General features: G+C 41.4%; 1 protein-coding gene across 1 annotated transcript in view; it reads left to right on the top strand.

The window, feature by feature from the left end:
• The first annotated feature begins 3,448 nt into the window (after positions 1-3,448).
• UBR4 (ubiquitin protein ligase E3 component n-recognin 4) overlaps positions 3,449-23,543 on the top strand; it is a 128,030-nt gene continuing 107,935 nt past the window's right edge. The window contains 16 exon segments of the mRNA XM_036866703.1: positions 3,449-3,652; positions 10,402-10,499; positions 11,731-11,834; positions 12,614-12,743; positions 12,857-12,943; positions 12,946-12,995; positions 13,502-13,604; positions 13,722-13,863; positions 14,023-14,147; positions 16,898-17,022; positions 17,635-17,694; positions 17,795-17,985; positions 21,069-21,168; positions 21,304-21,441; positions 21,937-22,054; positions 22,932-23,119. Coding sequence (XP_036722598.1) covers positions 3,477-3,652; positions 10,402-10,499; positions 11,731-11,834; positions 12,614-12,743; positions 12,857-12,943; positions 12,946-12,995; positions 13,502-13,604; positions 13,722-13,863; positions 14,023-14,147; positions 16,898-17,022; positions 17,635-17,694; positions 17,795-17,985; positions 21,069-21,168; positions 21,304-21,441; positions 21,937-22,054; positions 22,932-23,119 — 1,935 coding nt within the window. The 5' untranslated portion in view covers positions 3,449-3,476.

The raw sequence follows: 23,543 nt of genomic DNA, 5'->3' as shown, positions 1-23,543 counted from the left end.
ACTAAAATTAATGTCCCAAGAGCCACTATAAAATGCTTGGTCTCCAGCCTTCTCCTTAGGGTTCTTTCTGTATCTTGTAATACAGCGATAGTTACTGTTACGGAAAGTTTTTTTTGCCCTGTCTTTCATCTTTCATCTTTTTTGTTTAAGGAAACTGCTGTTTTATTAACCCCTGATACAAGACACTAAAGGAAAATCCCTACTGTTATCACTGAAGCCATGTTTTCCTCCAAGACTGGCCTTGACTTGACTGAATTTTATTTCTAATGTAACATAGCTCTTTTCTTACGAAGAGTCTAGATTGATCACCAGGTACCAATTTATTTATCAGCATTACACCAGGAATAAAAGGCGCTCCTCCAAACCATGGGGGAGAATTTCAGGGCTTTCAGGATTTTCAAAACGTCTCCACAGTTCTTGTGAACATTTTTTGATTTGGGTGGACTGTGTGCCACAGGGCCTGGAGCTTGAAGTCATCCACCAAGAACTCACACACAAGCGGGCCCTCAAGGCATGCATACCTTTGCCTAAGTCAAACTGCTTTTCCCTCTTAGATCTGGAACCCAGATCATTTTTTATCGGCAAAAATATAGACATTATCCTGTGGATAAAAGTTCACATTCTTTCAGTTCAGAGTAATGATTGTAAACTTGATCAAAGAACTCGGGAGGAGGATGGATGCATAGAGCAAGCAATCAGTTTTTTTTTTTCCATTTCATTCAAGTTGATATTACAGTAGTACATCATGATACCGCATAGTAAGAGCATTGTTGTAAAGAATATTAAATAAGTAGCACTCAGCAAAACAAGACAATAAGGCAAGGCTAGGATTTGGAGTTTAGGAGAGTTAATATTTCCTAAATTGAAGTTAGAAAAGTCCAGGAAATTGATCATTCTTAGGATAGTCTTATAGGAATGTGTGCCTTTAAGAAGTTTTTTTTAAAAAATTCTTTTCCATTATGTTTTATTACAGGATATTGAATATAGTTCCCTGTGCTATACAGACCTTGTTGTTCATCCATTCTATATATAATAGTTTGCATGTGCTAATTCCATCCCTCCCCCATACACCCTCCCCCTTGGCAACCACAAATCTGTTCTCTCTGTCTGTGAGTCTGTTTCTACTTTGTGGATAAGTTCATTTATGTAATATTTTAGATTCCACATATAAGTGATATCATATGGTATTTGGATTTCTTTTTTTTTTTTTTTGGCTTTCTTTTTGACTTCCTTCACTTAGTATGATAATCTCTCAGTCCATCCATGTTGCTGCAAATGGCATTATTTCATTCTTTTTTATGGCTGAGTAGTATTCCATTGTATAAAGAAGCTTTATTATTATTATTTTCAATTTTATTTATTTATTTATTTTTGGTTGTGTTGGGTCTTTGTTGCTGCATGCTGGCTTTCTCTAGTTGTGTCGAGTGGGGGCTACTCTTTGTTGCGGTGCGTGGGCTTCTCATTGTGGTGGCTTCTCTTGTTGCGGAGCATGGGCTCTAGGTGCGTGGGCTTCAGTAGCTGCGGCTCGCGGGCTCAGTAGTTGTGGCTCACAGGCTCTAGAGCACAGGCTCAGTAGTTGTGGCGCACGGGCTTAGTTGCTCCGCGGCATGTGGGATCTTCCTGGACCAGGGCTCGAACCAATGTCCCCTGCATTGGCAGGCAGATTCTTAACCACTATGCCTGCCAATGCAGGGGACACTTCCTTCTTTATAGGGAAGTTCCTATAAAGAAGTTTTTAACAAATAATTAGAAAATATAAAGAACAACCAAACAGAATTGAAGAATACAATAACTGAAATGAAAAATACACTAGAAGGAGTCAATAGTAGACTAAATGAGGCAGGAGAACGGATCAGTGAGCTGGAAGACAGAGTAGTGGAAATCACTGCCGCTGAAGAGAAAAATGAAAAAAGACTGAACGACAGTTTAAGAGACCTCTGGGACAACACAATGTGTGCTAATGTTTGCATTATAGGGGTCCCAGGAGGAGAAGAGAGAGAGAAAGGGCCTGAGAAAATATTTGAAGAGATAATAGCTGAAAAGGTCCCTAACCTGGGAAAGGAAACAGTCACCCAAGTCCAGGAAGTGCAGAGAGTCCCATACAGGATTAACCCACAGAGGAACACACCAAGATACACTGTAACCAAAATGGCAAAAATTAAAGAGAGAATATTAAAAGCAACAAATAACATATAAGGGAACTCCCATAAGGCTATCAGCTGATTTTTCAGCAGAAACTCTGCAGGCCAGAAGGGAGTGGCACAATACTTAAAAGTAATGAAGGAGAAAAACCTATGACTAAGCATACTCTACCCAAGGTTCTCATTCAGATTTTTTTTTCTTTTTTCAGGATTTTATTTTATTTTCTCCAGGCCTTATTGAGATAGACCCACAGCACTGGGTAAATGTAAGGCGTACAGCATAATGATTTGACTTAAAATCATCATAAAGGGATTATCACAATAAGTTTAGTGGACATCCATCATCTCATATAGATACAAAATGAAAGAAAAAATATGTGTTTTTCCTTGTGATGAGAACTCTTAGGATTTATTCTCTTAAGAACTTTCATATATAACATACAGCAGTGTTAACTATATTTATTATTCTGAACTGATTCGGATTTGATGGAGAAATCAAAAGCTTTACAGACAAGCAAAAGCTAAAAGAATTCAGCACCATCACATCAAACCAGCTTTACAAAAAATGCTCAAGGAACTTCTCTAGGCGGAAAAGAAAAGGCCACAACCAGAAACAAGAAAATTACCGGATGAAAAGTTTACATTCTTTCTTTGCTAGTAGAAAAAGGGGGGAATGGAACGTTACCTGGCAAATAGCAAAGAGCGATGCAAACACGAGCTGGTAACATTACTAATGATGGTAATCAAAACATAATAGGGATTTCAGCGCGAAGAAAGGACTGATGATTAATATTAGCGAGAGGTGGTGTGAGAAGGAGAAAGAGTTTTGCAAACTGAAGCGCTATACTTTAACTGTTGGGAGTGGGGGGTGGTCATCAGGGAAGTGAAGCAGGTGAGCGTGATTAGGCTTCCACGGCCTCTTCTCGTCCTTAGCTTTCTTGAGCCGGGGCCATTATATTAGCCGATGCAGGTCTACTTCGCTGCCTTGGTCTAGTCAACTGAAACCAATTCCCAACTCACCTCTCCGGAGTGCCGAAAGCCACAGACCTCCCATTTTCGGGAACGACTCCCAGCCCGCTAGCGCGGAGCTTAACGCTCCCGCCCTCACCCGAAGGACTACGTCCTGCGCAGGCGCATCCCCTCGTTCTCGTCCCCACGCCGCGTCACGCTCCCCCTGCGAGAGCAGAGGGAGGCTGTCCTCGCGCGCTGCGTATTTTGGCCGGCGACTGCGTCGCGCAGTCTGACGCACCGATTGCGTCACTTCCGCCCCCTCCCGTGAGGAGGCGCTGGGCCGGTGGCAAGCCCCCGGAGGGAGCCGCAGTAGTACGACGGAAGATGGCGACGAGCGGCGGCGAAGAGGCGGCGGCTGCGGCGCCGGCGCCCGGGGCCCCGGCAACGGAGGCAGACACGACTCCGGGCTGGGAGGTGGCGGTGCGGCCCCTGCTATCCGCGTCCTATTCCGCCTTCGAGATGAAGGAGTTGCCGCAACTGGTGGCCTCAGTCATCGAGAGGTACCGGGCGGCGTCCCCGGTCGGGCGGGAGCCGGGAGGGGGAGGGGAGGTCGTGCCAGAGGATCTGGACCCGCTGCGCGGCTACCTGCTGAGGCTCTGGGACCGCGGCCCTGGCCCCGGCTTCGGGGCTCCCCGGCCCTGGGAGAGGAAGGCTTGTTTGGTGTTCTTCCGCCAACCCGGGTAAATCCTGTGCCTCAATTTCCCTCACGAGCAAAACTTTTGAGGACGCCCTCTCGGGAGGGGCGTGGCCGGGCTGGTTTCGGAGTAATTTGAGATGCGTCGACCTCGTAGGGGAATGTTCCCAGGGCTGCCCCCATGTTAAGGTCAAAGCGCTGATGAGTTTGCATTTCTCGTCCGCGCTCATCCCCCTAGCCTGGGCCCTTGCGGAGCCCGGGGTTTAAATTGGAGAGCTACCACATAATTTAATAACGGTCTCCCTGGTGCTGTAAATTACTTGGGGGCACGTGCTGTTTCTGTGACTGAAGCCACTAGTTATCATTGATGACTTTCTTTTCAGGTTGCACTTATGGTGTACTGCTACCGTAACGGTCTTTGATTAAAAACATTTCAGTGTTATTCTGAGAGGTCATTTTCCCACTGAAACCGTATACTCGCCCTCTCTCTCAATAAAATATCTTTAGACTCTTACCAACGGGACTGTTTACTGGTTTGCTGTTACATGAATTTTTCTTTCTGAGATTCTTAGATTGTGAGAATTGTGTGCATACAAGGCCAGTGATATCACGGTGCCTGCCTTTTCCTGTCTTACCTTGCTCAGAGCAGTCTTTCATTAGTTTAATGGTACACCTGCCTTTAAAGCCAGTCTCACTTTCATTTTTCTAGCCAAACCTGACTTCAGCAACTTTCTGCAATTGCTAACTGGGTCATTTTAGCTTCATGCCAACAAGAGTATACCTACATGTTATCCAGAAGGTTAGAAATTGCCATTTATTACTCAAGGGAGGCCCGTGGTTTGACACATTGTCTATTATAGTGTTTATTGTTAGGTTTGTGATACTTTGGATGAGGTTTAAAAAAATAAATTAGAATAAAATAATGGTTTGGTTTGGTAAGTTCACAGTTAACTTTACAGATGGATTTTCCTATCTAATTATTAAACCAAGAAGGTTCAGAAGATGTAAACAAATATCAAAGATACTGCTCTCAAATTATGTAGTCTCTTTATAACTGTTTTAAACAGTTGGATTAGTGGTATTTTTCCCGAATTACACTTGTCGTGTTACTTAGAGTGGTCAGTGTTCCACTTTTTAGAACATTTGCTTTTATGTTTTTATGGACATGAGCTGAGTGGGTAATAAAGACATTTGTTGACACCCTGGCCCATACATCCAGTATTATGGGCCCAGGCCTTTTAAACTGTAATAGTTAAGCAACTGCCTCCAACCTGTAGTAGGAGCCAAAACCAGATATGTCAAGGTACGTTTGAATTTTGCCAAATAAGTGATAGTGGCCCCTCTTGCACTCTGTATAGCTAAGATAATCAAGGGTTGCCTGCGTTTATAGACACTAATAAGACCTCTTCATGGTTTGGAAAAGAAATCCAAACTGATGGCTGTTTAGTAACACATATTTTTATTGGAAGGCAAGATCCTTGAAGTCTCTGTTCTGGTTTTTGTGGCTCAGTCAACTTTGGAAAGCCTGTTATGGGTCCGCTTCAGGCTCTCTGAGAGCAGTATGATCTGAAGGTTGTGCTTACTGTCTGAGAGGTCATTTTCCCACAGAAACAGTTTTCTCTCTCTCTCTCCCTCCCTCCTTCCCTCCCTCCCTCTCTCAATAAAATATTTTCAGACTCTTGCAAATGGGACTGTTTATTGGTTTGCTGTTACATTGTTCTGTAATTTCCAGAAGAAATTTCCAGAAGAAATATCTGGCTTACAAGTTCTTTACAGTTAGAACAACTGAACATATCAAGTTTTCAGTTTGGTGTAGAGCAGAGGTCAGCACATTTTTTCTGTAAAGGATCAGAGTAAATTTAACTTGCAGGCCATACGGTGTGTACACTAGTCATCTCCGCCATTGTATGGCGAAAGCAGCCATACACATTACATAAATAAATGGGTGTGGCTGTGTTCCAGAATCTTATTTATGGGCACAAATGTGAATTTCATATGATACTTACATGTCACAAAATGTTCTTCTGATTTTTTTTTTTTTTCCCAGCCATTAAGACACATGTAAAAACCATTCTTAAATATGGGCTGAACAGAGATAGATGACTGGCTGGATTTGACCTGCAGGCCAACCCCTGGTTTAGAGCACAAAAATTAATACCCTTCTATCAATATTCTGTTTCTCAAAAGTTTTATTTGCTTTCTCAAAAAAAAAAAAAAAAAAAGGGTGTCAGAATTGTGGAATTATTTCTTGAACATCAACTTATGGCCACTGAGTATAGAACCAGGTCAGAGCCAGCACTGTACAGGTGCTGTGGCGCGCTTCGCTTTGCAGGTAATCAAAGGTTTAGGTGCCTAGGCTGCTACTTTACCTCTGTTGTTGCCGCTCCGAGACAGTCCCGTGTTTCTTTCTGTGGTTATGCCGTCCATGTTTTTTCTTCTTTCCTCCAGGTACCTTCTATTTTTTCTGTTGCAGTCTGCTTCTCTCTGCTTCCCTTTTTTTTTTTAAACTCTTTTTTTTTTTTTCTTTTTGATGTCCTGGCTCCATCATGTCAGCTCTTAACTTCCTGTCCGGTGGCCTGCTCATCCATTGAATTCCTCCCTTTTTGACCTTTGGGGACGATGACACATGCCCTGAGAGACTCCTCCGCCATTCTACTTTCTGCCTCTATTCTTTCATACTTTTATAGTTGGAATTGACCTTTGGGTTTGAAGAAAAGGTAGAAGAAATAATTCCTAGATCCAGACCCTGGTTTTTTTTTTTGGCTGCCCCGCGAGGCTTGCAGGATCTTAGTTCCCCAACCAGGGATTGAACCCAGGCTCTTGGCAGTGAAAGTGCAAAGTACTAACCACTGGACTGCCAGGGAATTCCCTGGACCCCTGTTTGTTAAGTTGACTTTGTAACCAAACTGAAACAAAGGAGGGATTAGCATGGATAATTGGGAAGCATACTCTCAAAAAGTGTCCCTTAGATTTTTAAAGGAGAAAGATATCTGAGTTTTACTTAAAGCGGACTTCATCTTCATTTCTGCTGCTTGTTGATAGCATGTCTTTTTAGTAGTAAGATTGAAAATCTTTTAAACACCATTACTTTTCTAGACCAGAAATGAAGCTAGAACTAGCTTAATGGAGCACATTCCATATGTGCTTAATTGCTTAAAGTGTAATTGCTGAATGTAAGCCTTATAGACTACCAATACAGAATTCCTTTTTTAAAAATATTTATTTATTTATTTGGCTGCACCGGGTCTTAGTTGTGGCACTGCGCACCGGATCTTTTTAGTTGTGGCACGCGCACCGGATCTTTTAGTTGCCACATGCAGGATCTAGTTCCCCGACCAGGGATCTAACCCGGGCCCCCTGCATTGGAGCATGAGTCTTACCACTGGACCACCAGGGAAGTCTCCAGATCCTTTCTTAACTCTGTGCAGGATATGTTGGTGAGAATGGTTCTCATTGAATAATTTGACTGAGTCTTTGTAGATTAAAAAAAAAAGAAAAAAAAGCCCTTTTCCCCTGAGCCAGTCCTTCCTAGGCTGTCCTGCCTTTCTTAGTGATAAGCCTCCTTGAGTCCCTGCCTCCCAGCTATTTGATAAAATTTAGGCTGAGGAGACCTACTTGGGAAGGCAGAAGCTGTTACAACATCCCCATTAGATAATGCACAGTCATTTTCTAAAAATCTGTTAAGGGAGAAAGGGGTGCACCAGTGCCATCATCAGCTGAGTTCGTGATTGACCTACAGAAAGAAAGCCTGCCACCAAATGATAAGTGTATATAGTTAGTTGTGAGATTAGGTAATGTTTCCATGTCTCAGTATTACATTCCCTGCAGGTTTGTGGAGAGTGTGAGGGATGTATGTGAAAACTTTCAGTTCTTTGGTTAACATATATTAAGTACTCTGTGACACATAGCAGATGGTCAATAAACATATATTTTTTAAATGAATATAACTCATTAATGTATTTGTTATGCTTGTTTCATGATTCTAAGTATCTTGAAACAAGCATAATAGATTCTATACTTGGGAGTTTATGATTCTGATGAGGAGAAAGGGCTTTGTGGAGTTTCCACAGTTTACAACAAAGATATGAATAGTAATCTAAGAGGGAGAAGGAAGGTGAATCCTTAGTCTTTTATTTTGCCCCATCAGATTTTTCACCTCTTCCTAGAAAAACCCGGATAGTTCCAGACCCTGGCCAGTTCTTTTATACTTACATGTCAAATTGGACTTCCCTGACCAAATTGGACTTCTGCTTAGCTGCTGTTTCCCTTTATGCTCTGCATTGCATTTATTTTGTGTGGAATAAAGCCACTTCAGATTCCTTGTCTTTTCAGCAGTGTTTGAGGCTCTGTGATACTTCTGTTGCAGAGTTTGTTAGGCGAAGCAGACCTTTGAGGAAAATAGCTTGACTGCCTAGAGGAGAGATATTTTTACCTTGAAATCTCCTTATTTTTCTTCCTGTCATATTTGCCTTCAATTTCTGCATTCTTCCCCTTCCTACCTAACGTCTTGCCCTTTGTTCCATTTTTCCATTTCTTTGCCTCCTTTGGTGACTTGGTGTCTGTCAGGTTCTTGGGAAATGAGGGTGGGGTAAGGAATCGAGGTGGCACATCTTCATCAGGGACTCAAACACACTTGTTTCTTTAGAATCAAGAGATAACAACATTGTCCTTTGGGCCACATGTCCACCTGCCTACTCTCCCCTTTAAGTCTTTTTTTTTTTTTTAAAGAAGGCACTCCGATATATTTTCTTTTTCTTTTTCTTTTTTTGGCCGCAACGTGCGGCATGCGGGATCCCAGTTCCCTGACCAGGGATCTCACCCTCGCCCCCTGCATTGGAAGGGTGGATCTTAACCACTGGACCGCCAGGGAAGTGCCCCACCTTTAAGTCTTTTTAAAACTAATTTCCCTAGGTTTATCCTTACTTGTCCTAAGCAAATCGTAAGTTGAGCCTCAAGACTGCTCCATTTTTTTCTATTGCCAATGTCCATCTTTCCCCAAAGTGCGTTCTTTGTTCTTGATTGGAATAAAGCAGTTGTGTATTTCTAGGGCAGGAAGTAGGGTTTGTTAAATCATAATAGGGCAGCATTGAACCAGGCAATTAAATGTGTTTACTCCTATATTTTGGATATATTTTGTTATCTGAATGGGAATGAAAGCAGCAGAATAAGTTCGTTCTTTGGATAGGCAGTTTTTCTCTTAGTTTTGGTAAACCTCTTCAGTTGAAAAATGTGGGTGTAAGCAGCTCTGAAACTTTGAAATAAAGCAGAGAAGGTAAATACTTAGTAAAATGGATCAGATTACAGGGTGGGGAAACCTTAGAACAATGAATGCATAAGTGTAAGGATGGGAGTGGAGGAACAGCTATTCATAGGAGGTGGAAGCAGGGGGTTGGGGACTTCTCTGCTGAATGTGATGTGACCCTCACCAGTGTGATGGCCCCTGAAGCTTTGAGTGTTGCTTGATGTTTTAAGGTTTTTGCTTCCTTCTTTTTGTCCATCTGACAACTAGGGAGAAATGATCCTTGATGGGCAGGGAGGTTCTTGCACATCATAGGTGCTCCATAAATATTTTTTCTTGGTGAAGGAGTTATTCCAAGATAAGGAACTGATCTTTGATAAACACCCCTTTATCCTTGATAAATCTCCAAATAGCAAAGTGTTTGCAGTGTCAGACTCTTAAGTGTTGTTTGAGGTGATTCATCACTCACAATGGCACCTTCCAAATGTTGAGCTTGTCTTTTTGGCTCCTGTGTTGATTTGGCAAGTGGATAGAGTGCTGACTCTGTTTACGTTTCCCTTCCTAGGCTGATAGTTCTGTTGGAGAATTAACTTACTGAGGAAACTGTTTAGCCACATTGCTCTCCTCTTTCCATTTAATAAGACATTTTAGTGTTTTCTTTGCCTTCTTGTTCCATGGGTTGCAATTAGCATCTGATTTGATAAGGAGAATGACATAAATGTATCCAGTTTTTAGACCTAGTTGGGCTCCAGATTTTCACTGAAGAGGCCATTTTCTCAGGTAAAGATAAGGGATGTGGTTAATAATCACTTTGTTGTGATCTAGCTGTATCCTGTGGGTGTGGGGAGGGGGATGGAGGACTCTGATACCTAAAGAATTTTGGATTTTATCACCCATCAGATGATTTCTTCCCTTGAGTTGTTGATCCTTTTTAAGTTACTGCATTATGGACTGGCCTTGTTTGGTCTTCAGAATGTGTTACTATAGTCTGTATTCCCACTAACAGTATTCTGAGTGCCCTGCTTTACCCCTGCTTTGGCCAGCTCATGGCATTATTAGCTTTGTCTTTGCCAGTCAGTAATACAGGACAAGATGGTATCCTGTTGTGTTTTTACTTGTATTTCTTTAATTCTAAGTGAGTTTAAAAGTGTTTCCTGTTTATTAGCCTTTGCCACTTACTAAGCCTGATACTTTGAACAAGGTACTTAGTTTTAACTCTCTAAGTTTCACTTTCTCAACTTGGATATAGGGATGATAACAGTGCCTACCAAGTAGGATTGCTACAAGGATTAAGTCAGGTAATGCCTGTAAAGGGGTAGGGTATCTGGCATATAGTAAGCACTAAGTAAATGTTGGCTGAATTATTTTCTTTGCAGTGAATCAGAAATCCTGCACCACGAGAAGCAGTATGAGCCATTCTACTCATCTTTTGTTGCACTTTCCACACACTATATCACAACAGTTTGTAGCCTCAGTAAGTATTCTATTCTTGTCATTCCCTTTTAAGGGCTCATGAATAGGGAAATTGTGTGTCCTCTTGTTACGGTGTCTGAACAAGTTGTTAATGAAGTCTGTATTTTCGTTGTAACCTGTTCACTCAAGAGTGGAGACAACTGTCAGTATGATAAGGCTCTGGAAGTTCCTTTACCGAGGCCAACCAAAAGGGATTAAAAAAACTATTTGGTTTGGACATCTATTTCATAACCATTAAGTTAACCTTCCTTGCCTTTTTAATCAAAAGCATTTTATTGATTTTACACATGTAATTATTAGTGTGCTAATTTTAGGGGGCAGGGTGGGTGGGATTGGGGGGTTAGGTGGACACTGACCTGGGGTTAGCAGCCACTAACCAAGGCTCTATTCCTTATTTGGTTTTGGTGAGAAATTAAATTCTGCTTTTGTGTTCTCTGGTATGTGACTGGATTTCAACTTCAGTTCCCCATTTTTTAAACTTTTCTACTCCCAAACGTGACCAAGCCCTTTCTTTCCACTCTTTCTGAAATTTTGCATTTTCACTTTTCTTTCCAATCTTAACGCATATAGTTCTGACGAATTTGAATCATTTTACTTAAATAGTTTGCTAAGCAAGCAAAGTGAAAGGAAGTTACAGGGTTGCTGAGTAATCTTTCGGTGTCTAGTGCTGTTTATTATAGGCATTGGCTACCACTGTAAGAATCACTTTTAGATTGGAGAAGCTTTGAGTAGGAAGCGCGTTGCAAAAAGGGAAAGGAGAGGTAGTGTAGTCTACTGGTAAGAGCATGAAACTTTAGAGCCAGACTTCCTGGATTTAACTCCAGCTTCGTGACTTTGGTCAAGTCATTTAACCTGTCTATGGTTTAATTTCCTTATCTGTTTAAAAAAAAAAAAGAAAGGAAGGGGGATAACAATATTATCTACCCCATAGAATTGGTTTAGGGATTAAGTGGGTTAATATATTTGAAGTGCTTGGTACTTACTGTGATGTATTTCCTATTATAATTATCTTAATTTCTAGTAAATATAAATTGATCTAGAAGCAGTTGATGCTTATCAATGCCAAAATGCCTTTGTTTGCCTGTAGGGTTGTTGGTTCTAAATAATTATTCTCTTAGAATGATATTGGGAATGTTGGACGTACAGAGCTCAATACTTATTTGGTTTATTGACTGTGAGGCTGAAGTGAGTTATAGCAGTCTGAAGTTAAGTAAAGTTTATTCCTTTCTCAGTTCCCCGGAACCAACTTCAGTCTGTGGCAGCAGCCTGTAAAGTCCTGATTGAGTTTTCTCTCCTGCGTCTGGAGAATCCAGATGAGGCTTGTGCTGTGTCCCAGGTAAGAGTGATGGGCCCATTTCTGGCCCTTATTTTGTGGTAGGCTTGTGACTCACAAGTGGAATGATGGAGAAGGGATGGCATAGAGCAGGGGTTGGTAAACTTTTTCTGTAATAGGCCACATAGTAGATAATTTGCCGACCATCCAGTCCCTGTTACAGCTGATCTCTGCCTTTTAAACTCTGCCTTTGTAGTGTGAAAGCAGCCACAGACAGTACGTAAGTGGATGAGCATAGCTGTGGTCCAGTCAACTTTATTTACAAAAATAGGCAGTGAGCTGAATTGGGGCTATGGTTTACCAACCCCTGTTATAGAGGGCTGCAGAGGCTTTTTCAAGGATTGCAAAGATATGCCTGTGGGGGCCAGGCAAGTGACATAAAGTGAGTCAAGTATGCTGGTTGAGAAGGGTGCATGACCCAGCTATAAAGGGGCCAATCACTGTTTGGCTCCAGCTGACTGTTGCCGTACAGGAATGGCAACAGAGTTGCTCTGTCTTGTAAATTATTGAGAGACAGGAAATCTGGATTTGTATGTTAAATCTTCCATATTTTAAAAAGTTGGCCATAACTTCAAATTAAAACAACAACAACAACAACACTGAGAACAGTAAGACAAACCTGCAAGCAGATACGGTCTGATATGGTCAGGTTGTGATCTCTGCTTTACTGTTTTTCCTAATTTGCAGTTCTTGGTATGAACCTAAATTTGGCCCTTTGCCAGCTAGAAGTCCCTAAAGAATAGACTCTTCTAAAAGGCATATTTGAATTTTTTTTTTTCCAGAAACACTTGATTCTCCTCATCAAGGGCCTGTGCACTGGCTGTAGCCGATTAGACAGAACTGAAATTATCACATTTACAGCAATGATGAAATCGGCCAAGCTGCCACAAACAGTGAAGACACTGTCAGATGGTGAGTGTTCCTTCACCAGACTTGGTTTCTTGGCCAGTCCTCTGGCCAGCTATTTCCTCTTTTGCCTTCTAGTGGCACTCCCCTCATCCCTCTCTTGCTTTTATATTTTGTAGTGGAAGATCAGAAAGAGCTGGCTGCACCAGTAAGCCCAGAGCTGAAGCAGAAGGAGGTCCAGATGAATTTTTTGAACCAGCTGACATCAGTTTTAACCCTAGAACTGTAGCATCATCACCCGTAGGTCCACAGACTCCGGTAAGTTACTTCAGCCAAATGGCCTCATCCTGTGGGGTTTGTTAAGATGATAATACTAGGAAAAATAGCTAACAAATGTATTTTACATTTGTGATATAAAATGATGTACCTGCCTTTGGTACAAAGCTGAAGAATACAAACCAAAAATAAGTAACACCCCAATTCCTTCTGTTCACAGTTATTAGTATTTTGAGGACCATTCTTCCAACATTTCTCAATGCAAGTAGACAAAGAGCATGTACTCCTTTCTGTAAAAGGCATCACTCTATACTAGTTAGACAATGTATATATTATAAAGCTATATATTTTCCCCCTCCTCTTGGAAAAATGACTTGTATTTTCCCCAACATTAGAGAGGAATTTCCCCCTCATTAACTGGGGGGTCTGAAGAGTATCTGTGGAGCAGCTGTTTAGTTTGGATGGTTGATTCTATTCTGAACTTGAGGACAGCAATCAACAGATGATAGTATCTTGATGGGCCTTTCACATCCTTTGTTTCTCTTCAGGCGGAAGGAGAAAATGATGAGCAGTCATCCACAGATCAAGCCTCTGCTATCAAAACCAAGAATGTGTTCATAGCTCAGAATGTGGCTAGTCTTCAGGAGCTTGGTAAGACTCTTAATTGTCATCAGAAAGGTGGTTTCTCTGCTTTCAGAAATTCCTTAAGTGGAAGAAAATCAAGCAGCAGAGGCCTGTTTGTAAGGTTGAGCTTTTTCGTTAATTCAGGTGGCTCAGAGAAGCTGCTGCGTGTGTGTTTGAACCTGCCCTATTTCCTACGCTACATCAATCGGTTTCAAGATGCAGTGTTGGCCAATTCCTTCTTCATCATGCCTGCAACAGTAGCAGATGCCACTGCTGTTCGTAATGGGTAAGGTGCTCCAGGGCGCATATGCTTTGCGTTTTAATGCTGCTCTCAAAAAGAGAGAAACTGGTTAATTTTTATGGCATGCCGACTTTCTTTAACTATCAGATTATAGAAGCAGGTGACTCAAAGAGACAATTTTGTTAATCTTCTCTTATATTCCAGTTTTCATTCACTGGTGATTGATGTAACCATGGCATTGGATACCCTTTCTCTACCTGTGTTGGAACCTCTCAATCCTTCTCGTTTGCAAGATGTGACAGTCCTCAGCCTAAGTTGTTTGTATGCAGGTGAGCAGTTGTTATATCTGATCTCATGTTCTCAGCCAAGGAGAGTTACACTTTCTGGAAACCATGAGATCCTTCTGAGTACTCTCTCCCCCTTTACTTAGACCCTTCTCCCAAGGATCATCTAATATCTCACCTAGATGAAATGAGGTCTCAATAGGAATCTTGTAAATTCGCTTATTGTTCAACTGCTGCCATTGTGTTATGTGGATATTTGATTTTATAGTGTGTGCACATGGTAAGTGTCTGCTGTTTGAAAGCAAAATTCCAAGTGCTTTTGGGATATTGAGATGAGCAGTATGTAATCCCTGCCCTCAAGGAGCCTATACTCGAGCAATGGAGGATAGATAGGACCACAGAGTGTAGTATAAAACAGGAGATGATAAAGGCGATAAGAGAAGTATAGAATATTATGGGCACACAGAGAAGGGAGAATTGAGTCTTGCTGTGGGAGCAGATTTGAGGAAGGATTCATAGAACAGGTGGTATCTGTTTATATTGATAAATGCAACGACTGTTATTCTTCATGCTGCCGCAAAATCCCCTCCCTTCCTGTTGATTATGCTGCCTTGGAAGTGGGGCCTGACAGCTGGTGTTTACTCTCTTTTAAGTTATTGTTACAGTGACTTTTTAACCCAAATCACTGATCCTTGATTTTAAATACCATAGTCCTGGTATGTCTTGGGAGGCATAACAATTTCCAACGTTTACTGGGTTCTGTGAGTGAGGATATGAACAGTCTTGGAAACCTGACCTCGGGAGCACCAAGAAATTGCTGAGGTTAATCATCTCCGTACATTCTTTGAATGGCTTTATTGTAAACATCTGTGTGTAAACAGGAATATAAAGATAAACGCACTTTCAATTGGGGAAGGCAGTATTCACAAAGGAGTTCTGTTGATGTGTCTTGCAGGGCAGGTAGGATTTCAGTTTGGCTGTCCCTAGGCAGAGGCAAAAGCAGGACCAAGAGTATCCTGGAATTTGGGGGAACATTGTGTGTGTGTGTGTGTGTGTGTGTGTGTGTGAGTTTAGTGGGTGTTGGACAGCTGGAAAGAAAGTACAACCCAATCACAGAGGGCTTAGAAATGCAGTCTAAGTCATTTGGACCATATCCTGTAGGCAGTAGAGACCATTAAAGATTTTGAAGTGTGCTGTGATCTAAGCTATACTTTAGGAGCACATTGAAGCAGTAGTACCAGGCTGGAAGATCTGCTAGGAGGAATTTGTGGTCATTTGGGCAAGACAGGTGAAGGGCCTGAGCGAGAGCTGCAGCAGTGGGAATGGAAAGCTAAGGCAGCATGTGAGCAGGCGCTCTCTCCAAGCCCATTTCCAGTGTTTATTCCTAGTTCTCTATCTTTGATTTTTGCATTTTTAAATTTGGGGTTTATTAATTTCAATTTTCAGGGAATTTCTTGAATATCACATGGATCTCAGTGTACTTAGTTGATAAGGATTAAAGAGTCCTTAAAAATTCTTAGCTGTTAAGGGACTTCCCTGGCGGTCCAGCGGTTAGGACTCTGCACTCTCACTGCTGAGGGAGCCTGTTCAATCCCTGGTCGGGGAACTAAGATCCCGCATAAAAATTCTTAGTTGTTTAAAGAGCCCAGATTTGGTTTGTTATTGAAATTTGATCACCTGGGATTTGATTTAAAGAAAGGGATTTGGCCTTGATGTCTTTGAGAAATACTAAGTGTGGGATTGTTTTTTTTCCATCATCTTAAAAATTTTAAAAATATTTTAAAATTAATAATTTCATTTTTAAAGCAGTTTTAGGTTTGCAGAAAAATTGAGCAAATTGTACAGAGTTCCCATATACTCTCTCTCCGTTATATACAGTTTCCCTTATTATTAATAATTGCATTAATAGGATACATTTGTTGTAATTGATGAACCAATATTGATACATTATCGTTAACTGAAGTCCATAGTTTACTATGTTAGGGTTCCTTTTTTGTGTTGTACAGTTCTGTGGGTTTTGACAAATGCATAATGTCATGTAACCATCATCATTGTGTCATACAGAATATTTTCACTGCCCTACAAATTCCCTGTGTTCCACCTAGTGGTCCTTCTCCCCTACCCCTAACGCCAGTCCCTAGAATCCACTGATCTTTTACTGTCTCCATAGTTACCTTTTCCAGAATGTCATAGTTAGAATCAACTATATAGTATGTAGCCTTTTCAGACTGCCTTCTTTTGCCTGCAGGGGGTGGGGGGTTTCAGGACCCCCCGTGGATACGAAACTCCACGGATGCTCAAAGTCCCTTGTATAAAATGGTGTAGTACAGTCAGCCTCAGCATCTGCAGATTTGGCATCCACCGATCCCACCAGCTGCATCTCCAGATGCGGAACTGGGGATGTGGAGGGCCAGCTGCATGCATTTAAGGGTCCTCTGTGTCTTTTTGTGGCTTGGTAGCTCATCTCTTTATTGATGAATAATATTCCTTGTATCGATATACCACAGCTTGTTCATTGATTTCACCTATCAAAGGACATCTTGATTGCTTCCATTTGTTGGCAGTTATGACTAAAGCTACAATAAATATTTGTGTACAGGTTTTTGTGTGGATGGAAGTTTTCAGCTCATTTGGGTAAATACCTAGGAGTGCGATTGTTGGATTGTATGGTAACACTGTGTTTAGTCTTGCCCTTATGGAATTTACTTTCAGTAATCAAATCATGGAATTGCTTGTAGGTGGGTTGTGTTTTTGTGTTTCAGTTTCTTGGAATGTGTGTATCTTTTCTTTTTCAGGTGTGAGTGTGGCAACTTGCATGGCCATCCTTCATGTGGGTAGTGCTCAGCAAGTGCGGACAGGGTCCACGAGCTCCAAAGAAGACGACTATGAGAGTGACGCAGCTACAATTGTCCAAAAATGTGTAAGCTACGCCTCTGGGGACACGGAACCTTGATTATTCAAATGAGGGAATATGGCCAGTTCCACTTTCTTTCTTTTTAGAGGGAAGGACATGGAGTACTCTCCATACCTCTTCCCCTTGGGTAGTAGGTCTAAGAGGTAGGCCTTTAGCTTGTTTATTTGGCAGATTGGTTGGCTCTGCAGGAAACACTGCAACTTTGTGGTGGCAATGGACTTTGTGAAAGATGAGTCATTCAATCAGCAAATATATGTAAGGGCTTACTGTACTGTGTCAGTGTACTTTCAGTGGAGGCATATGATAGACACAAGACAGCTTCAGATAGTGATAAGTGGATTGGATGAACAAATGTGATAGAAAGTGATCTGATGTGGTCCTGGGTGTGTTGCTTTAGATTAGGTGGAGGGGACGCCTCTGAGAAGGTGACATGTGAGCTGAATGAAAAGACAGAGTCAACATCTTATGAAGGTCAAGGAAAGTGTGATGGAATTCTATCATTGGAAGTGGCTTGAGGATATTGATGTCTTCAAGCTAAATTGCTTTGGGTAGGATTTAGCATTTGTAATGAACTATGTCACCTTGCTCAGATTTTTGTGTATGTTTGATATTGGACAGCTCGAAATCTATGACATGATTGGACAAGCAATCAGCAATTCCCGCCGGGCTGGTGGTGAGGTAAGAAGTCTCTGCTATATTCCTGTCTTATATCTAGTCTGTAAGGTACGTAGCCTGTAAGATCTCTGTTTATATATATTTTTTGTGCCTTTTTCAATAGCACTATCAGAACTTCCAATTGCTGGGTGCCTGGTGTTTGTTAAACAGCCTTTTCCTCATATTGAACCTCAGTCCTACTGCCTTGGCTGATAAGGGGAAAGAGAAAGATCCACTGGCTGCTCTCCGGGTCAGAGACATCCTTTCTCGTACAAAGGAGGGAGTGGGCTCTCCAAAGCTGGGGCCTGGAAAAGGGTACGTGTCCCCTTGACTGCTGCTCAGGTTTTGTTTTCCTGCCATTTTATATTGATGGGGAGCTAGTGTAACTCCTCTCATCTCCACAGCAATAGAAAAATTTGCTTCCATCCAGTTGAACGTAACTACTAAGAGGATGATCATAGTTTACTATCTCTACATCATAGCTGTATGATTTTGGGTGAATCACTCATTGTCTCCAATCTTGTTTCCTTCTCTGTAAGAGGGAGGAAATATCTGTGTAATACATATTTTAGGAATTCTGTGAGGTTCAAATCAGAAAAAAAATGCTTCTATTTTGTAAAATGGGCTTGTTTGACTTGGAGTTGGTTACTCACTTGTGTGTTTAACCTGTAAAGTGAGGATTCTGTCAGGTCCTCCTGGCTTCCTGAAACATTTACTACTGTTTTGATGAAGTCTGGACAGAAACCCTTGCTTGCCAGGAAAGAAGTTAGAGATGTGACTTCTGTGTTGTTCAAGGTATTATTTTCTAAGCCTAGGCATTTCTGGATTTTATTTATTTTTTCAGTCCCTACCATGTACCACTAGTCTCTATCCAGCCATTGAGGATAGAGCACTAATCAAAGCAATCTCCTTGCCTTTATAGAGTTTATTTTCTAACTGGAGCAACAGTGAACAAACATACTAGTAAGTTCATAATAGATTATCATATATGAGTGTTGTGAAGAAAAATAAGCCAGAACAAGGAGTTAGGGAGTGTCAGGGGCTAGTATTTTAGTTAGCACGGTCAGGAAAGGGCTCTGAGAACAAGGTGTAGAAGTGAAGTGACAGATGAGCCATGCAAATATTTGGGGTAGAATTGTTCAGGTTTTGAGGTGGAAGTATGACTGGCATTTTTAAGGCTCAGCAAGGTCAGTATGTCTAGAATAGAGAAATCGAGGTGGGAGAGAGGTAGAAAATTCTGTCAGAGAGGTAGCCAGGGCCAGATCACTTAGGGCCAAGTGTAATCTGTAGGTGTTAGAGGGTTTGTGAGAGGGGAGTGACGTGATCTGAATTATTAGTGACCGGAGAACCCAGCTGTTCTATGGAGAATACACTGCAGGATCGTAAGACAAGGGGGAGAGAGAACAGTTAGGAGGCTCAAGCCTTACTCCGCACAAGCGATGAGGGGACTCGGAGTGGGTGGTAGTAAAGGCAGGGAGAAGAGGTCATATCGGGATGTTTTGAAGGTACAGCTGACAGGATTTGCTGGTGGCTTGGAGGTTGAGTGTGAAAAATACGACATCAGAATTTTGTGGCATGAGTACCTGGGTTGTGTAATTTACTGAGATAGGGCACACCAGTTTATGAGTAGATTGGATGGCAGGAAGTTGAAGAAATGAATTTAATCTGGGCCATGCTGCTTTTGAGAGGACTGGCAGATCTTTCTGTGAGATGTTGAGTAGGCACTTGTGTATGTGAGTCTGGAGTTCAAGGAGGAAGTCGCATTCTGGACCTCATTCAGCAAATTATTCACTACTTTCTCTGTTCCAGGCTCTGTGTTAGTTCTGGAATGCTGTGATGAATAAAAAAAAATAGACACATTCCGAAGAGACAAGAAGTTATTCATGCAAATACATGTCAAATTGTATCTAGAGAGTATTATAATAGGGGCTTTTGACCTGGTTAGAGAAATCAAGGCAGGCTTCCCTGAGGAAGTGTTACTGAGCTGAAATCTGAAATAGACATTAGGGTGGTAGGAAGTAGACACTAAGCAAAATAGGGAGGTAATCATGTTCCAGAGAGAACAGTAGTTTGTGATTTTTGAGCATCTGCATGCTTGGCATTGTAAAGGGAAATGGGAGAATGCCAAAAGGTATATCCTTAGAAGTAGCAGAAACATTTGAAAAATGGCTGTAGTGTCTTGAGACTTAAAAGAATGCAAATACATTGTGTAGGTTGCAAACCATACGAAAGGAAAAAAATTGCCTGAAATTCTACCACCCCAATTGGTAAACGTTCTTCCAGACATTTTTCTGTGCTCATATGTTAAACGTACATGTTTATGAAAATAGGATCACTGTTACAAAATATCGTAGACATGTTTACAGTCTACGATACGATTATAGATTCTATGTTTTTAATGACTGATGGTATTCTACTGTATAAATACACTATAGTTAACTAATTAACTTATTGAACACTTATTTAGTGTGCTCCAAATTTCTTGTTTTGATAAACTGTGCTTTGATAAACCTTCTAAAACATAAATCTTTGTGAACTTGTTCAGTTATCCCCTTGGGGTAAATTTCTAGAAGTATAATTGTTAGGACAAAGGATATACTTACTTAAAAATTTGAAATGTTTTGCTAAACTGCGCTAATACGCATTCCTAGCTGTTGTGTGTGCAAATGCCTCTTCCCCAGGTCCTGTTTGACAGTGGGAGTCATTAATCTTCATGTTTGCTAATCTTAGAGGAGAAAGATATTACTGTATTGCTCTTATTTGTATTTCATTGGTAACTAGTGTGATTGTGATCATTTTCACACTGTCTATATCCTTTGCCCCAGTTTTCTCTTTGGTATTTGTCCTTTCTTCTTATTGATTTACATGAGCTCATTGTATATTAGATATACTAACCCTTTGTCGTGTGGTCATTTGGACAGAAAGAGAAAGTTTTACTCAGATTTAATGTAAACCTTTGTTTTTATTCTCTTTGGTGTGAGTCCAGATATTTTGTAAAAGTTGCTGATTTTTAACCTTTTCTTCTCAAAAGAATGACTTTTTAAAAATTCAACCAACATTTAAATGTTAGTGTCTTCACATGACCCAATAGCTTTGAATTGATAGGTTAAATTCCAAAATTTCATGGATTTGGAAGAATTTCTTCTAGTCTTGAAGTTCTTAACCTGAAGCCTGTGGATCCTTAGGCAGTGTGTAGATGGGCTTCAGGGAGGTTGTGAGCTTCTGAAATTATATGCAAATTTTATGTGTTTTTGCAATTTTTTTTTTTTTTCTCCCTGGGGAAAGGTCCATAGATTCTGAAGTGGGTGTAGGACCTCAAAATGGCAAGATCCGTGGTTTCCGAGATTGTAATTTGTTGTGAGTTGTTAACATTTGTGTTTCCTTTTTGCTTTGTGTAGGCATCAGGGATTTGGGGTGCTCTCAGTCATATTGGCAAACCATGCCGTCAAGCTGTTGACATCTCTCTTTCAAGACCTGCAGGTGGAGGCTCTGCACAAGGTGAGGGCTTGTCTTCAGAACCAGCGTATTGACTGTTGGCTCCCCTTCTGGCTAAGCTCGCTTGAGCCATCAGATCAGGTGGTTATTTCCTGCCGAGTCCTGACATTAATTCTCTTTTCATGTCGTTACCTTCAGGGTTGGGAGGCAGATGGTCCCCCTGCTGTCCTGAGCATTATGGCTCAGAGTACCTCCATACAGAGGATTCAACGGTTGATAGACTCTGTCCCACTGACAAACCTGCTGTTGACATTACTCTCAACTTCCTACAGAAAGGTGGGTGGGGTCATGCCATTGATAATTTGGAAGATCTTCTTATATAACCTCCTCAAAATGAATGAGACTGGAAAAAAAAAAAAAAAAAGAATGAGACTGACTGTATGCCATGATCTTTATAAAGTCATAATTTGTGGTAATGGTTTTGAAGATGAGAAAAACTCTTAAATGGTTTCAAACATTTGAATTAGTTATTGATTATCAGCACTGTGGTCCATATGGCTACTTGGTGATTTGTGACAATTGGCATGCTGAAGCAAAAACATGGAGGACACTGTGGAAACATTCCTTTTTCAGTTCTTGTCCACATCTCTGGTTTCGGAGTGCTTCTATAGGATAAGGCTATGAGAGTCCTGGAGGGAGCTATTAGGAGAAATACTTCTTGGATTTAGAGAAAAGAAGACACGGAAACAACTTTTCATGCGGCAAATGGGACGAGGTAGGATGGCTCCATTTTTGTGATCATCAATTACAGAAACCTCGCTATTTTCCTAGGCATGTGTCCTACAGCGTCAGAGGAAGGGCTCCATGAGCAGCGATGCCAGCGCCTCTACTGACTCAAACACCTACTATGAGGATGATTTCAGCAGCACGGAGGAGGACAGCAGCCAAGGTAGACGCCCCTCTTTGCTCTCTCCCAGGGGATAAGCTACAGAGTGCAGCAGGAAGTGTCCCTAGGAGCTTCCTGTAGCTTCCTAGTCACTGTTTGCTTTCACCTGCCCAGCATGGATCTTGACTGCATGTGCACTTAAAGGCGACATGTTATTCAAGAGTAAGCGGAGCTGTTGAAGATGAGCGATTAAAACTGCCGTCAGCAATGCCCAGATTGCTTTTCGTTCCTTTCCCTCTGCAATCAGAATACATCTCAGCTGTTCATATGTCTTTTTGTGCTGACTCATTTTGGGAACTCTGCTCTGAGCTTTCCCAGTGAAACTCAAAAGGAAGGCTGTATGTGAGGTGTTGGGTTTGGCTGACGTCATAGATGTGTGGCTTGGGGAAGCATAGAGAAAGCAATGCCAGACTGCTGTGGTGAGCAACAGGGCAACACTAACATTCCCTCCTGCCTTGGTTTGGAGAGGCATTGAATAAGATAAATATCTCAGGTTCTTTCTAAGCAGGTTTGTGGGAGCAATGTGCAGAATTGCCAAAGGTACGATTCTTATCTGGGGGCTTACAGTTGGTAGACAAGTAAAACTCTGCTACTGAGAATGTTTGGCTTGCCGGTGAAATAAAATGAGGTGGTTTCTCTTCCTCCATTGGGTTCCTTTAAAAAAAATACTGGTTTTATTGAGGTATAATTTACATACAATAAAATACTCTCATTTTGCATATACATTTAGATGAGTTTTGACAAGTTTATGCAGCAGTGTAACTACCACCATGATCTACAAACCTTGTGTTCCTTTTGACTCAGGCACTTTTACAAAGCAGATGTACTAAAAATTTTTTAAAAACGTGTTATTTTTGTTACTTTTCTCTTTCCCTGTTAGATGATGACAGTGAGCCTATTCTGGGGCAGTGGTTTGAAGAGACCATCTCCCCCAGTAAAGAGAAAGTGGCACCTCCGCCTCCTCCCCCACCCCCTCCGCTGGAGAGCTCACCTCGAGTTAAAAGCCCCAGTAAGCAGGCCTCTGGTGAGAAGGGCAACATTTTGGCTAGTCGCAAAGATCCTGAGTTGGTAAGAGTGGATTTCTGAGGTTAAGGGGGAGGGAGAAATGGGGAGAAGGGGTGTGAAAATCAGATCATTTGAACAAAAACATTTTGTAGGTTGGATAACTAATGTTTAAAGATATTTTTAGTTAGGACATAAGTGTATTGATTATATTTGATTAAATAACTCTTATACTCTCGGTGTTATTTCTCTCATTGAGGGTTAGTAACATAGCCTTTGGAGTTAGATAGAATCTACCACTTACTGGCTTTATGACTTTGGGCAAGAAACTGAATTTCTCCAAGCCTCAGTTTTGTCTCCTGTTGTATGGGAGTGATTGTACCTCTTCTAAGAGTGTTGTGAAGAATTAAAGAGCCCTTAGCCTAGGTCTGGTACATCGTAAGCGACTGCTAACTATTTGTTCAACCAGTATTTATTAATGATGTACTGT

This window comes from Balaenoptera musculus, chromosome 1, assembly GCF_009873245.2.
Source record: "Balaenoptera musculus isolate JJ_BM4_2016_0621 chromosome 1, mBalMus1.pri.v3, whole genome shotgun sequence".
Classification (NCBI taxonomy): Eukaryota; Metazoa; Chordata; class Mammalia; order Artiodactyla; family Balaenopteridae; genus Balaenoptera; species Balaenoptera musculus.
The sequence above is the reverse complement of the archived record's forward strand: the minus strand, read 5'-3'. Positions and strand labels throughout refer to the sequence as shown.